The sequence below is a fragment of the Bubalus kerabau genome, chromosome 8 (genome assembly GCF_029407905.1).
Source record: "Bubalus kerabau isolate K-KA32 ecotype Philippines breed swamp buffalo chromosome 8, PCC_UOA_SB_1v2, whole genome shotgun sequence".
NCBI classification, from domain to species: Eukaryota; Metazoa; Chordata; class Mammalia; order Artiodactyla; family Bovidae; genus Bubalus; species Bubalus kerabau.
This window is the reverse complement of record NC_073631.1, coordinates 11,172,792-11,185,772: the sequence shown is the minus strand read 5'-3', so window position 1 is coordinate 11,185,772 and position 12,981 is coordinate 11,172,792. Positions and strand designations below refer to the sequence as shown.

At 38.4% G+C, this 12,981-nt stretch overlaps 1 protein-coding gene across 6 annotated transcripts in view; it reads right to left on the bottom strand.

Moving 5' to 3' along the window:
* Positions 1-12,981, bottom strand: part of CDK14 (cyclin dependent kinase 14) — a 666,835-nt gene that overhangs the window by 354,008 nt on the left and 299,846 nt on the right. For all 6 annotated transcript variants that reach the window (XM_055589679.1, XM_055589680.1, XM_055589676.1 and 3 more), the window contains one exon: positions 11,729-11,791. In XM_055589679.1, coding sequence (XP_055445654.1) covers positions 11,729-11,791 — 63 coding nt within the window. The remainder of the gene's footprint in view (positions 1-11,728; positions 11,792-12,981) is intronic.

Here is a 12,981-nt window from a genome sequence, read left to right as displayed (position 1 = left end):
AAAGATCTTGCACACTTTCTGTGCTCCTTAAGTTGGTTCCCATTCCGCCCTCTCCTCCCGCCTCAATACAATGGAGGACACCAGCAAGGGGTTATTCTAAGCTCCGAGATGCGCGCAGGGAGGAAGGTGACTGGACTCATGGGATCCAGAACTGGGATACTTACAAGGAGTCAAATGGCAAAAACAGAGCCTGGTTTGTCCATGCTCCCTGAAAGAAGTTCATTAGCTTTTTTAGAACCCTAATATGTCACACTAATGTATAATATATTAGATACTAAGTAGGCTTCCCAGTTATGAGGGTTTGTAGGTATGATGATGAAATGGGGAGGGCTGAGGACAAGAACCTTCCATTTAACAAGGTTGGTCAGAGCTTCCCTGGTGGCTCAGTGGTAAACAATCTGACTGGCAATGCAGGAGACATGGGTTCAATCCCTGATCCAAACAGACCCCCATAGCTGTGGGATAACTAAGCCTGTGTGCCGTAAATATTGAACCTATTGAGCCTGCACTCTAGAGCCCAGGGGAAATACAGAGCCCACGTGCCACAGCTGCTGAAGCATGAAGGCCCTAGAGCCTGTGTGCCCTAGAGCTTGCGTGCCCTAGAGCCTGTGTGCCCTAGAGCCTGCGTGCCCTAGAGCCTCTGTGCCCTAGAGCCTGCGTGCCCTAGAGCCTGCGTGCCCTAGAGCCTCTGTGCCCTAGAGCCTGCGTGCCCTAGAGCCTGCGTGCCCTAGAGCCTGCGTGCCCTAGAGACTCTGTGCCCTAGAGCCTGCGTGCCCTAGAGCCTCTGTGCCCTGGAGCCTGTGTGCCCTAGAGCCTGTGTGCCCTAGAGCCTGTGTGCCCTAGAGCCTGCGTGCCCTAGAGCCTGCGTGCCCTAGAGCCTGTGTGCCCTAGAGCTTGTGCTCCACAACAGGAGGAGCCGCCACAACGAGAAGCCTGCACGCTGAAACTAGAGTGTAGCCCCTGCTCACCACAATTAGAGAAAAGCCCACGCACAGCAAAGACCCAGCATAGCCAAAAATAAAACAAATAAATAAAAATTATTTAAAAAAACAAAAAGTTGCTCAGTAGCCTAAATTTAGTATTAGGAATATTCCCTACCTGAGTAGAAACAAGACAATCAGATTTAAGCTACTGGCTTATTAGTTACCCAACATGATTTTCCAAGAGAAAAACTGAAACAGTTGTTTCAAGGAATTCAAATAACAAAATAATGTTGAGTATACATTGACCTTACTGATATGTACTTTTTGAAACCAAAAAGAAATAGAATGAAATACAAATTTTTACTCAACTTCACTTGTGAATGCATGCACTGCTTCCCCAACTTCAGAGCTATTCTTTTTACACAAGATGAAAAGAAAAAAATAGAATTTAGAAGCCTCTTGAGAGTCCCTTGGATTGCCAGGAGATCAAACCAGTCAATCCGAAAGGAAATCAACCCTGAATATTCATTGGAAAAACTGATGCTGAAGCGGAAGCTCCAATACTTCAGTCACCTGATGCAAAGAGTTGACTCACTGGAAAAGACCCTGATGCTGAGAAAGATTGAGAGCAGGAGAAGGGGGCGACAGAGGATGAGATGGTTGGATGGCATCACTGACTCAATAGACACGAGTCTGAGCAAACTCCAGGAGATGGTCAAGGACAGGGAAGCCTGGTGGGCTGCAGTTCATGGGGTCACAAAGAGTGGGACACAACTGAGTGACTGAACAACAACAAAATGGTTTTACTGCCTAAAGTAACATCTCAGACACTATCAGCATGAACTGTCTTAATATCATTTGATAAGGTCAATGTAACTTTAAAAAAAAATGAGAGCGAGAGATGCAGACTGAAAAACTGATGGAGCTGATGAATCTTGAGTATAAGATTCTTAGAGAAAGATCACATCTGCAAGCTATACAATAGAGAAAAATATGTTTCAAGTGGCATGCAGTAAAGACTCTGAGTTTGATAGGTATGATAAACAAACTTCTCTGCATCCTCTTTAGAAAGGTCACAAGTGACAAGAATTTCTGTATTAATGAGAAAATATCTATGAAATGTACTGGCTAGTCACATGGAGGCAGAACCTGTCTAAAACAATCAGGAAAATCCCCAGGAGTGTGTACACACACTACCACTCAGCTAATTTCGCTCCTGCGTTCTCTTGTTTGTCTAGGAGAACATGCCAACAAAGGGGTCAAGATCCATCTTAAATAGGAGACGGGCAAGGTGAACGGCTTGAAGCTTAAAATCCAGGAGGGTGTTTTTCCTATTCCCCCTGGATATCTGCCCCCTAAGCTGGGTAATTCTATCTGACAATTAAAATATCACATGACATTATTCTAATGACTATGTGAATTTCATCAATCTTTGGGGTAATTCCTTTTCAATCTGGGTTTTAAAGCGCCTCTAGGAAAGAGTGGGCTGTTTAATTAGCTGCCTTGATTTCTTTGTCTGATTCAAATTGTTATAAGCAGATCAGCAGATGATGCCAAGGATACAAAAGACATGTTCTCAACATCTTAGCCAGAAATTCACTCTTCAGACTACCTCTCAACATCCAACACAGTATGAATTGACACATGGATTTCACTCTTTCGTTGTTAATCTTTCACTTTCTAGATATGGAAAATTATTTTGTTATAACAGAAATAGGATGAAAAGGTTCAAAAGAAAACTGGACAGGTGCTGAGACTAGGTGTCAAATTTTTAAAACACTGGAATGACTTCATGGAATAACCATATTTCCTAAAATACAGAAAAAGGAAAGGCTTTATAATATTCACTATAATGCATAGTAGGGAATCATTACCAACTAAATGAAAGTTCTAATGCAAAATATGGAGAAAGTCAGGTGTTATCTGATTTCCTATCTCAACATTAGAAATTCTCATTTAGGAATCCATTCACTGTGCCATCTGTATAAGACAATCTTAATTTGGCATAATATTATTCTGACTGTTATACACCTGCCTGTTGTCTGGACTATGAAAGAAAAATAGCAATTTTTCAATCATAATAATCCTCAAGTCTTTTTAATTAATACAGATATTTAGATACAAAATAAAACAGCTTTACATCAAAAGAATTTCAGATGCTTCAGAGAATAAGGCAGAGAATTCAGAATTACTTTGGATATCTTTGATTACAGTTCTGTAAAAAAAAAAAAAAAGACAAATGTGTTTTTAGAAAAAAATCATCTAGAAAAGTCATTACGATAACATGGAAATGAAGGTAATTACATAAAAAATACAGGAAGATCCAGGGTTGTCATGGTAATAAGATGTAAGCATCTACATTTCTGGATATGAGCTGGAGACAGTATCAATTAATCTTTTTTTTAAAGATGAATCTCAATTTTCAGTCTCTCATGCTTACCATTTTTTAAAGAACACACAAAAAACTGAATGAAAGAGATTTAGACTGTCACGGTCACTTTTTAGAAAACCAATCAATCTGTAAATCACTGAGGATTATACAGTGAAGAACTTCAGGTTCTGTCTTCAACTCAACTATGATAGTCAACACCCAATAAAATTCATAGTGAATGGTTTGTAAAGGGGAGAAAAATGAACTACCCTCCCCCCAAATTCTTACAAACCAATTATCATGTTCTAGCAATTGGTTGTTATGCCTTTAATCATCATAAATATTTATAACAAGGCCAGTGTCCTCAGGCTTTCCATTCAGGTTTTACATTGCCCTCTAAGTAATTAACTGCTAAAATTACCCATTTGTCTAAAATTGATATTATGCTACAATACAGACCATTAGTTAACAGTGAATATTTATTTCAGAACCATATTGCAAACAGACTCAGTTTGTAGGCAATTAAAGCAGCAGAGTGACTACAGAAATTTAGTTAACACTGAAACAATCTTTTTCTGATGTGCTTATTCCAATGCTTACAAGGAATATATAGCACAAAAGATAAAACTTTAACAGATGTTTTGCTGGGATTTAGTACAAAATTACCATAGACTACTCTGTGGCTTATTATGAAATCACTAGCTATGTACTCTTTCCTTTGTTCCTTTCTATCCCTCATTCCTCAGTGATACATCACCTCTGTAATGCTTGCAAGCTGACCTGATTTACCGTAAAGGAAAATCGCCTGAATTCTTAGATGCATGGTATCCCAGCTTTTTACAATAAACAAGTTATACGAAATCTAAACAAAGATATGCACATTTTTATAATCCGAGAGAAATGTTTAAAATATTTCTCCATATCATCATGCCACATAGTGATGAGAGCAAAAGTCAAAACTGTCAAATTTAGAAGCAAGGAGATTTGATCAGTATGTTTTCCTTCTGTTCACCATAATCAATATCTTCTATTTATCACATCCAACCCTTTAATAATCCATGAAGTATTTAACCAAATGCAGAGCTTCAGAGTTATTGCAAGAACATGCTCTTTTAAAGACAATGGTTTATCTCACCTTGATTTCACACCCTGCATTTATAGAGACCCATTAAAAGATCTTATTTTAGCTCAGCTGTTTTTCTTATCAGCATCCAGCACAGCATTATGAACAGCTGTTAACTTAGTAAATATTATTCTTAGGTTCTTCATTTTGCATTCAGAAATTTTATGTGACAATAAATATCACCACATGAAAAAAATACATTAATCCATCACACAGAAATACCCATGGGACCTCTGCCACTGTGTCATAGTCAGGCTTCTTTGAGAATAATTTCACCTGCAGTGCAGATCCTACATGGAGCCCTAGAGGAGGGCACTGTCTCTATGCAGACAAACTGTGAAGAAATGCCAGTGCGTAATTAGCTGAGTGGCCTCCCATGGAAACCAACATGGTAATAAGGGCTGTCTGCTTCCATGCACTGCAATTCAGATGCCAAAACACAGGCATTAACAAGATGCATTCTATTTTTTTAACTTCCCGTACCCTCAGAGAAGGTAGAACTATTATCTTCACTATGAAAACGATGACAAACCTATGTGACTGAGTGCACATAAAGTCACAAATAAAAACGCTAATTGCAGTAATTTAATAAACGAATCATGCAATGTAAGGAAAAGAACATTGGACAGAGAGTCCAAATGCTCTGACAAAATGATGTTGATCTTTATTTTATATCAAATGTGGCAGTTGAAATGGAAGACTGTTTTAGGATGCTAATCCTGGAATGAGGCTGGCTATAGCAGAATCCTAAAGAGGTGTTTGTCTTTTTTTAACTATGTAATACATCAACATGTAATATTGATTACATATTGATTATAATACTGTATTATAATCATGTAAATGTTATTTGCAGCTGAGCCATTACGTTTCATATGAATACTTTTCTCTGCTGCACAATAATTTGTTTTTCCTGGTGTAACAATCTAGATCTTTTGTTGGTTGGTTGGTTTGCCGTTGTTGAGTTTTCTTTGGGGTTATCACTAATTCAACACCAAATTCTTCTTCCATCTTGTGCCTGAGTGCTCAGTCACTAATCTGTGTCTGACTCTCTGTGACCCCATGGACTAGAGCCCTCCAGACTCCTCTGTCCATGGGATTCTCCAAGCAAGAATACTGGAGTGGGTTGCCATTTCCTCCTCCAGGGGATCTTCCTGACCCAGGGATCAAATACGCATCTCCTGTGGCTCCTGCGCTGGCTAATTCTTCACTACCAAGGTGCCGGGGACGCCCCTTCCAACTTGTAAATCTGCTCAAACACATTTGATATTCTATCTGATAATTTCATCTTAGAAATCTCGCCTGCGGTCTTCTGACCTGTGCGACTGGACTGACAGGTTACTCTTGCAGCCTGATGCACCACCGTTATTCTGGGATTCTTTTCATCATCTCAAGGATCTCCATCCCTCTTTGAAGTAGCCTCTGTTGCCAGGTTTCCTTTTCTTTTCTGCCTTGGTTTATTCCCTGAGTTACAGAGGGGAGTATATCTTCAAGTTGTTTTCTGAGAAAGGATGCAAGGTATGCAAAATTTTCAACTCCTTGAACTTCTGAAAATAATTATTCTGCTTTCACACTTCATTGATAGTTTGCATATTATACTATATTGGACAATTTTACATCAGAATTGTCAAGTCATTGTCCCACTTCTGTCTCCCTTCTAGGGCTGCTGCTGAAGTCCAAATGGTGAAGGTGGTGGTGATGGTTTAGTTCCTAAGTCATGTCCAACTCTTTGCAACCCCATAAACTATAGCCCTCCAGGCTCCTCTATCCCTGGGATTTTCCAGGCAAGAATACTGGAGTGGGTTGCCATTGCTTTGCAAGAATACTGGAGTGGGTTGCCATTGCTTTCTCCAGGGGATCTTCTTGACCCAGGGGTTAAACCTGAACTACTGCATTGCAAGTGGATTCTTCACCAACTGAGCCACCAGGAAAAACCCCCTAAATGGTGACGATGCCACTGTAATTATTGATTCTTAGCAGTAAATCTGTTTCCTTTTGGTAGGATCTGTCTTTGAAATCATGTTCAGAAATTCTGCAATAATAAATACTACTGTTTTTCTATTTTCATTAAATGTTCTGGGCATTTAAAAGATCTGTTTAATCTTGAAGTTCACATCCTTCACATCTAGAAGAAGCATATTTCAAAGTTTATTATTTTAATAACTCCGTCCTATTTTCTCCAATTATTCAGATGGCCCATCTCCTGAACTGGATTCTAAATTTTTTTAATACTTCTTGTCTCATGTTTCAGATTTCTATCTTATGCTCTACTTTGTGCATAAGCATAAGTTGGTACAATTCTCCAACTTTTTCTTCCATCCACTTTTATGACTGTTGTTTATTTCATTATATTAGTAATTACTTCGTTTTATTTTAGAAAGTACAAAGAAGAAAAGTGGAAGAAAGTAGACTTTGCTTAACTTAAATAGTGAAAATAGAAACCTGAAGAGGAAATAAAATACAAAAGTAAATTTCAAAGTTTACCTACAGCAATGATGTAAATTGCATCCTAAGTAATCCTGCTTCCCATTTAAAAATTACTGTTGTTGTTTTTAATTTCTGTCATCATATTTTTAATTGCCAAAGCTACCTCATGTTCACTGATTTATCCCGTTTAAAATAACAGGAGACAGTGAAGGACAGGGAGGCCTAGTGTGCTGCAGTCCATGGGGTTGCAAAGAGTCAGACACAATTTAGTGACTGAACAACAAAAGTAATGCAGCATTGTGCTTTATAGGTTTACGATTCTCTTTTGCCTCTTAGATATTATTATTGATAATTTTTTGATGCTTCCTTCTCTGTCTAATCAAAACAAACCAACCTTGCTTCTTCTGAGTCACTTATTTGTTAAGCGGGGGCTTTGCTGTAGTGTTACCTAGATCCTTTAGGTACGTTCTCTTGGACTGACCCGATGCCCCATAAAAGACGCTTTCAGTCTTCAGGCCTGGGTCTGAGACCTGTTTTATGAAGCACCCATATCCCCTCCTACCTGCCCAGCCCCTGCTGTTCTCTGGGACACCCCACCAACCAGCTCTCTGGCAGAGCGTCAGCTGTTGAGGCAGCCAGGCTGTGGGGCTGCGAGAGAGCACAGGCCCTCACCACCAGCAGCACTCCCAGCCGCAGGCAAACACCAACAGGCCACAGGAAAGCAGCTGATGCTGGGGCTTGTGCGAGGAGCCAGGCCTCTCAGCCCTGGCCTGAGCAAATGCCCACCATCTCCTACTTAAGAGAAAGTCACTCATGGACTATATACAGTCCACTGAATTCTCCAGGCCAGCATACTGGAGTGGGGAGCCTTTCCCTTCTCCAGGGGATCTTTGCAACCCACAGGTCTCCCCCATTGCAGGCAGATTCTTTACCAGCTAAGCCACAAGGGAAGACCATTTCCTACTTAGGGTGCTTTTAAAATTTTGATTCTGGGAAAAGAAAAGAGACTATATATGTGTGTGTGTGAGTGTGTGTGTGTGCTCAGTTGCTCAGTCATGTCCAATTCTTTATGACCCCATGGACTGTAGTCTGCCAGGCTTCTCTGTCCATGGGATTCTCCAGGCAAAATACTAGAGTAGATTGCCATTTCCTACACCAGGGAATCTTCCCAACTCAGGGATGGAGTCCACATATCCTGAATTGACAGGCAGACTCTTTACCGCCGAGCCACCAGGGAAACCCATGTATACATATATATACACACACTGCTAAGTCTGCTAAGTCGCTTCAGTCGTGTCCGACTCTGTGCGACCCCATAGACAGCAGCCCACCAGGCTCCCCCGTCCCTGGGATTCTCCAGGCAAGAACACTGGAGTGGGTTGCCATTTCCTTCTCCAATGCATGAAAGGGAAAAGTTAAAGTAAAGTCGCTCAGTCGTGTCCGACTCCTAGGGACCCCATGGACTGCAGCCTACCAGGCTCCTCCATCCATGGGATTTTCCAGGCAAGAGTACTGGAGTGGGGTGCCATTGCCTTCTCTGATATACATACACACATATACATATATGTATATTTTTTTAATTTCACAGATGACTATGCTATGGAGCCCAGTTTGAAGACCTCTTCAATGCCAACCAAAATTTCTTGCCCCCTTAAGTGTTCCAAGAACTGGGACAATCAAGAACATTTTGGCAAATCCTCAAAGAAGCCAAGACCTCAATAGCTATGGGGAAAGGGATACTTACATATCAATACCTATTGCTGCCTCTCATATTTGCAAAGATATACATACTAAATATTTGAATGATATATATATACATATACTAAGTATATGATGACTGATCATGGGGTGAAAGAAAAGCTTGCAAAACGGGTAAGAGTTATTGAAACACAGTTTCAAGCAGTGCAGCCTAGTAACCAAAAATCAGTAACCTATAAGCTCAATCTCTCTGTGACTATCAAGAAATTAAGGAAAAATGTAATGTAATGGAAAAAGCAGAACTTACTACAAAGGCTACAGAAATCACCAATGATGCCAGCCTGAGCTGAAAACAGCAATGCTCTGTGGGAAGAGCTCTCTTTCTCTGCTTCACAGATACAGTTTTCCACCAATTCTTACCCATAACTAATGAGCCATGAAATTAAAAGATGCTTGCTCCTTGGAAGGAAAGCTATAACAAACCTAGACAGCGTATTCAAAAGCAGAGATGTCATTTTGCCAACAAAGGTCCATGTAGTCAAAGCTATAGTGTTTGCAGTAGTCTTACACAGATGTGAGACCTGGATCATAAAGAAGACTGAGCCAAAGAACTGATGCTTTCGAACTGTGGTGTTGGAGAAGACTCTTGAGAGTCCCTTGGATTGCAAGGAGATCAAACCAGTCCATCCTAAAGGAAATCAGTCCTGAATATTCATTGGGAGGACTAATGCTGAAGCAGAAGCTCTAGTACTTTGGCCACCTGATGCGAAGAGCTGACTACTGGAAAAGACCCTGATGCTGGGAAATATTGAGGGCAAGAAAAGGGGGCAATAGAGGATGAGATGGTTGGATGGCATCATTGACTCAGTAGTCATGAGTCTAAGCAAACTCCAGGAGATAGTGAAGGACAGGAAAGCCTGGCGTGCTGCAGTCCAGGGGGTCACAAAGGGTCAGATATGGCTAAGTGACTAAATAATAGCAACAAAGTGTTGGTGAGAAGACCAAACCAGGATAATGGAAATCCAGTGATGCCTGTGTTCTTCGCAAAGCCTGGGTCAGCTCTTTAATCTCAATCCTGTCACTGAATTTAAAGTCAGGAGGTCAAAGTTAGTTTAGAGTAGCCTCTGATTTCCACTGATTCTAGTAGGTCCTGGGCTTTCACTAGCTGGGCTTTCACTAGCTGAGCTCTCTGCAGATTACCTGAGCTGAAGTGGAAGATAGGAGTAAGGAGGTACCATACTGTTGATTTTGAACCCAATCAACCCTAAACAGAGAACATTAAATGTAGTAATGAGACGACTTGAGATGTTTGGATGTTAAAAAAAATTGCGGTCATTAAATATTCAGTTCAGTTCAGTTCAGTTGCTCAGTCGTGTCCGACTCTTTGTCACCCCATGAATCGCAGCACACCAGGCCTCCCTGTCCATCACCAACTCCCGGAGTTTACTCAAACTCATGTCCATCGAGTCGGTGATGTTTGATGTTAAAAAAAAATTGTGGTCATTAAACATTAGTATTGTAATTAATAATATCCCAGAGTTTACTCAAACTCATGTCCATCGAGTTGGTGATGTTTGATGTTAAAAAAAAATTGTGGTCATTAAACATTAGTATTGTAATTAATAATACTATTAATTAGTATTAAACAAGATTAATAAAAAAAATCTCTTAGCCTGTTAAAATTTCTTGCCCAATGCAACTACTAAAAATCTACGTCAACGAATACAGATGTTTAAGAAAAGCGAATAGTCAAAAAACTGAATCTAAATAAAAATTTAATACAACAAAAAATCATAACAATGAAAAGGACGTATATGAAAAAAGTCAACAAATACTTTAAGTACCATACTGATTCTAGTATTTCTTTTAAAAAGACTGTCTTGCCAGAGTTCCTACAGTTTCCCACATTTTAAAATTGTATAACAAAAATCATCACCTTAAAAAGCACCATCATTAATGTTACAACTATTAAAAATAGCCTTCAATTTATTAAGAAAAGAACAATGCAATAGAAAATTGAACAATATATAAGAACAGGCAAATTGTAATGGCAGAATTACAAATGGTCAAGAAACATGAAAAGATGCCCAGTATCACTAGCAGTCAAGAAAATGCCAATGTAAAAACATTTCATTTTTACTCGTCAGAATGGCAAAGTTTTAATGCTTGGTTGGTCAGTCCTAGGGAATGTAGAGAAAAAATCCTTTTGTCATTTACTACCATGTGGGCAAATGTTTCAATTAAATTCATTACAACTGACATCACATCTCTAATTAATAAAGAAAACCCATTAACTAGATATCAAAAAAATAAGAAACTATATACAATAAAATTTATTTTTATAAAGCAAAAAGAAATGAACACATGTAATGCTATATGTGAAATCTACCTCTACTAGCAAAGGGAAAAGTACAACAGAAAAACCATGCCACACTGCAAGAAAGGTGCAGATAATGAATGGGATGAAAAGGAGACAAATAATGACACTTCAAATGCATTTATATCGCTAAATGGATTCTCAGGATCCTGAAATGTAGCCATTTCAAAACTAAAATGTAAGCACATCATTAAGCCCACTGATAAACTTTAGTATCTTCTAACTCCCTAACATTTGCCAAGAAAAGAATCTCTTTTAAGTTTGAAATATGGGGAAAATTTTCCAAAATGGTTGCTAGGTCAAAACTTAGAAAAGCTTAATTCTTTTTACACAGAGTAATCCAATATCTGGTAAAAGAAATAAAAGAAAACTGAAGGAAAAATCTTTTTTATCTGTTTATACAAACAAATGAAAACATATGCACCATGAACTCATCATAACACTGTTTTGGATCATAATAATACATTTTCTTGAAACCAATTGGTATTTCAGTATTGAGCTCTAAGCTAGAGCGACTGGAGATTCCTCTCTACTGAAAACATAGTTTTGGCAGGATTCCAGTAGATCCCTCTCATTACTGGCAAATGCTTCTCCATGAAGGAAAAATAGGGTACAGTGTAAATAATAATACTCCAGTGAAAATATTTAATGCCAAAGCATGGCTTTCATTGTCAAAGCAATGACTACGGTTCACTTCAGTATCACTTCTCTTTACACAATTAAAAAATATATATATAGTAGAGGAATTAGATTCTGGTTCAAAAAATGCACATGAAGAATGCTAAGCCTTGACTTAAAAGATCTTTTCCTACCTTCACATTATCTGGATGCAGCCCCCCAGGGTGCTTGTCCATGTACTGACATAAATCAGTATGCTAGAAGGAAAAAAGGAAAATGTATTAACATCCCTTTGGCTATAAAACAATGAATCAATATTTTTCTGTTTCAAAGTCATCACTACTTTCTGAACTAAGCAAATATAAGGCAAGCGGGTGGAATTTTTAGTGTATGCAGTTGCACGCTCCTCCACCCTCCATTATAACCACAGCTGAATCATTACTCCAGATTCTATCTTATGTTAAACATATCTGTGCATTAGAAAGAATTTATGTCCACAATTTGTTAATCTGTTAAATGCCTAATTCTCACATTGAATATGTATCTCTTAAGTGGAATAAGAAGAAAACTTACCTAAAATATATATACCTTAACTTCAACTAAAAGCACATACACATACAGTTAACCAATCCAAATACAATTTCAATTACCTGCATTTTTCAAGTGGAAATGAAGGTGATGGTTATTTATTTTGTATGACATGTAAATATTACAAACAGATCATTCTAATAAAATTAATCATTGGATGTATTTACTTTTTCATAACTATATTCATTAAAAGATACTTTTCAGATTCTCAGCACTCTTGAATATATTTGAAAAATATTTATTTTATAAAACTTTATAATGATTTACTTTCTAAATCAATGCAAATACTTCCAAAGTTATAAATTAAGACAAATACATCCAGATTTATTTTAAAAAGAAATATCCCTAGATAGCAACTTATAGTGTAATTTTTCCAAATATCCCAAGTTGAATTTGCATACAATTGTATATTTTCTTTTTAATGCTTTTTCTGTTTATATTATGAGCTACATAAAATTTCTAAAAAAACATGTAGAGTTGCTATATAAATTTTCCTAATCTTATTTATTGGCGGTAACAATTTTATGATTTAATCACTCTGTAAAAACCAGTAACCATGATTATTTATGCCCCATTATCAGGTTGCAATTGTTGAGGAATTATAAGTTTTTGACACATTCATAAAGCTGTACGTGGTTGTAGCCATGATGGTAACAGTTCAGATTCCTTTACTGAGTTTTTATTGCATGCCAGCTGGTAACTGCTGAGAATACAGTGCAGATTTTAGCATTCATTCATTGTTCACCATGTATTTCTCAGCTCATTATCTTCCAGGCACTACACCAGTCATTTTATTGCTGTTGTTCAGTTGTTAGATCACGTTCCACTCTTTACTACCCCATGGACTAGGGAAGCATGC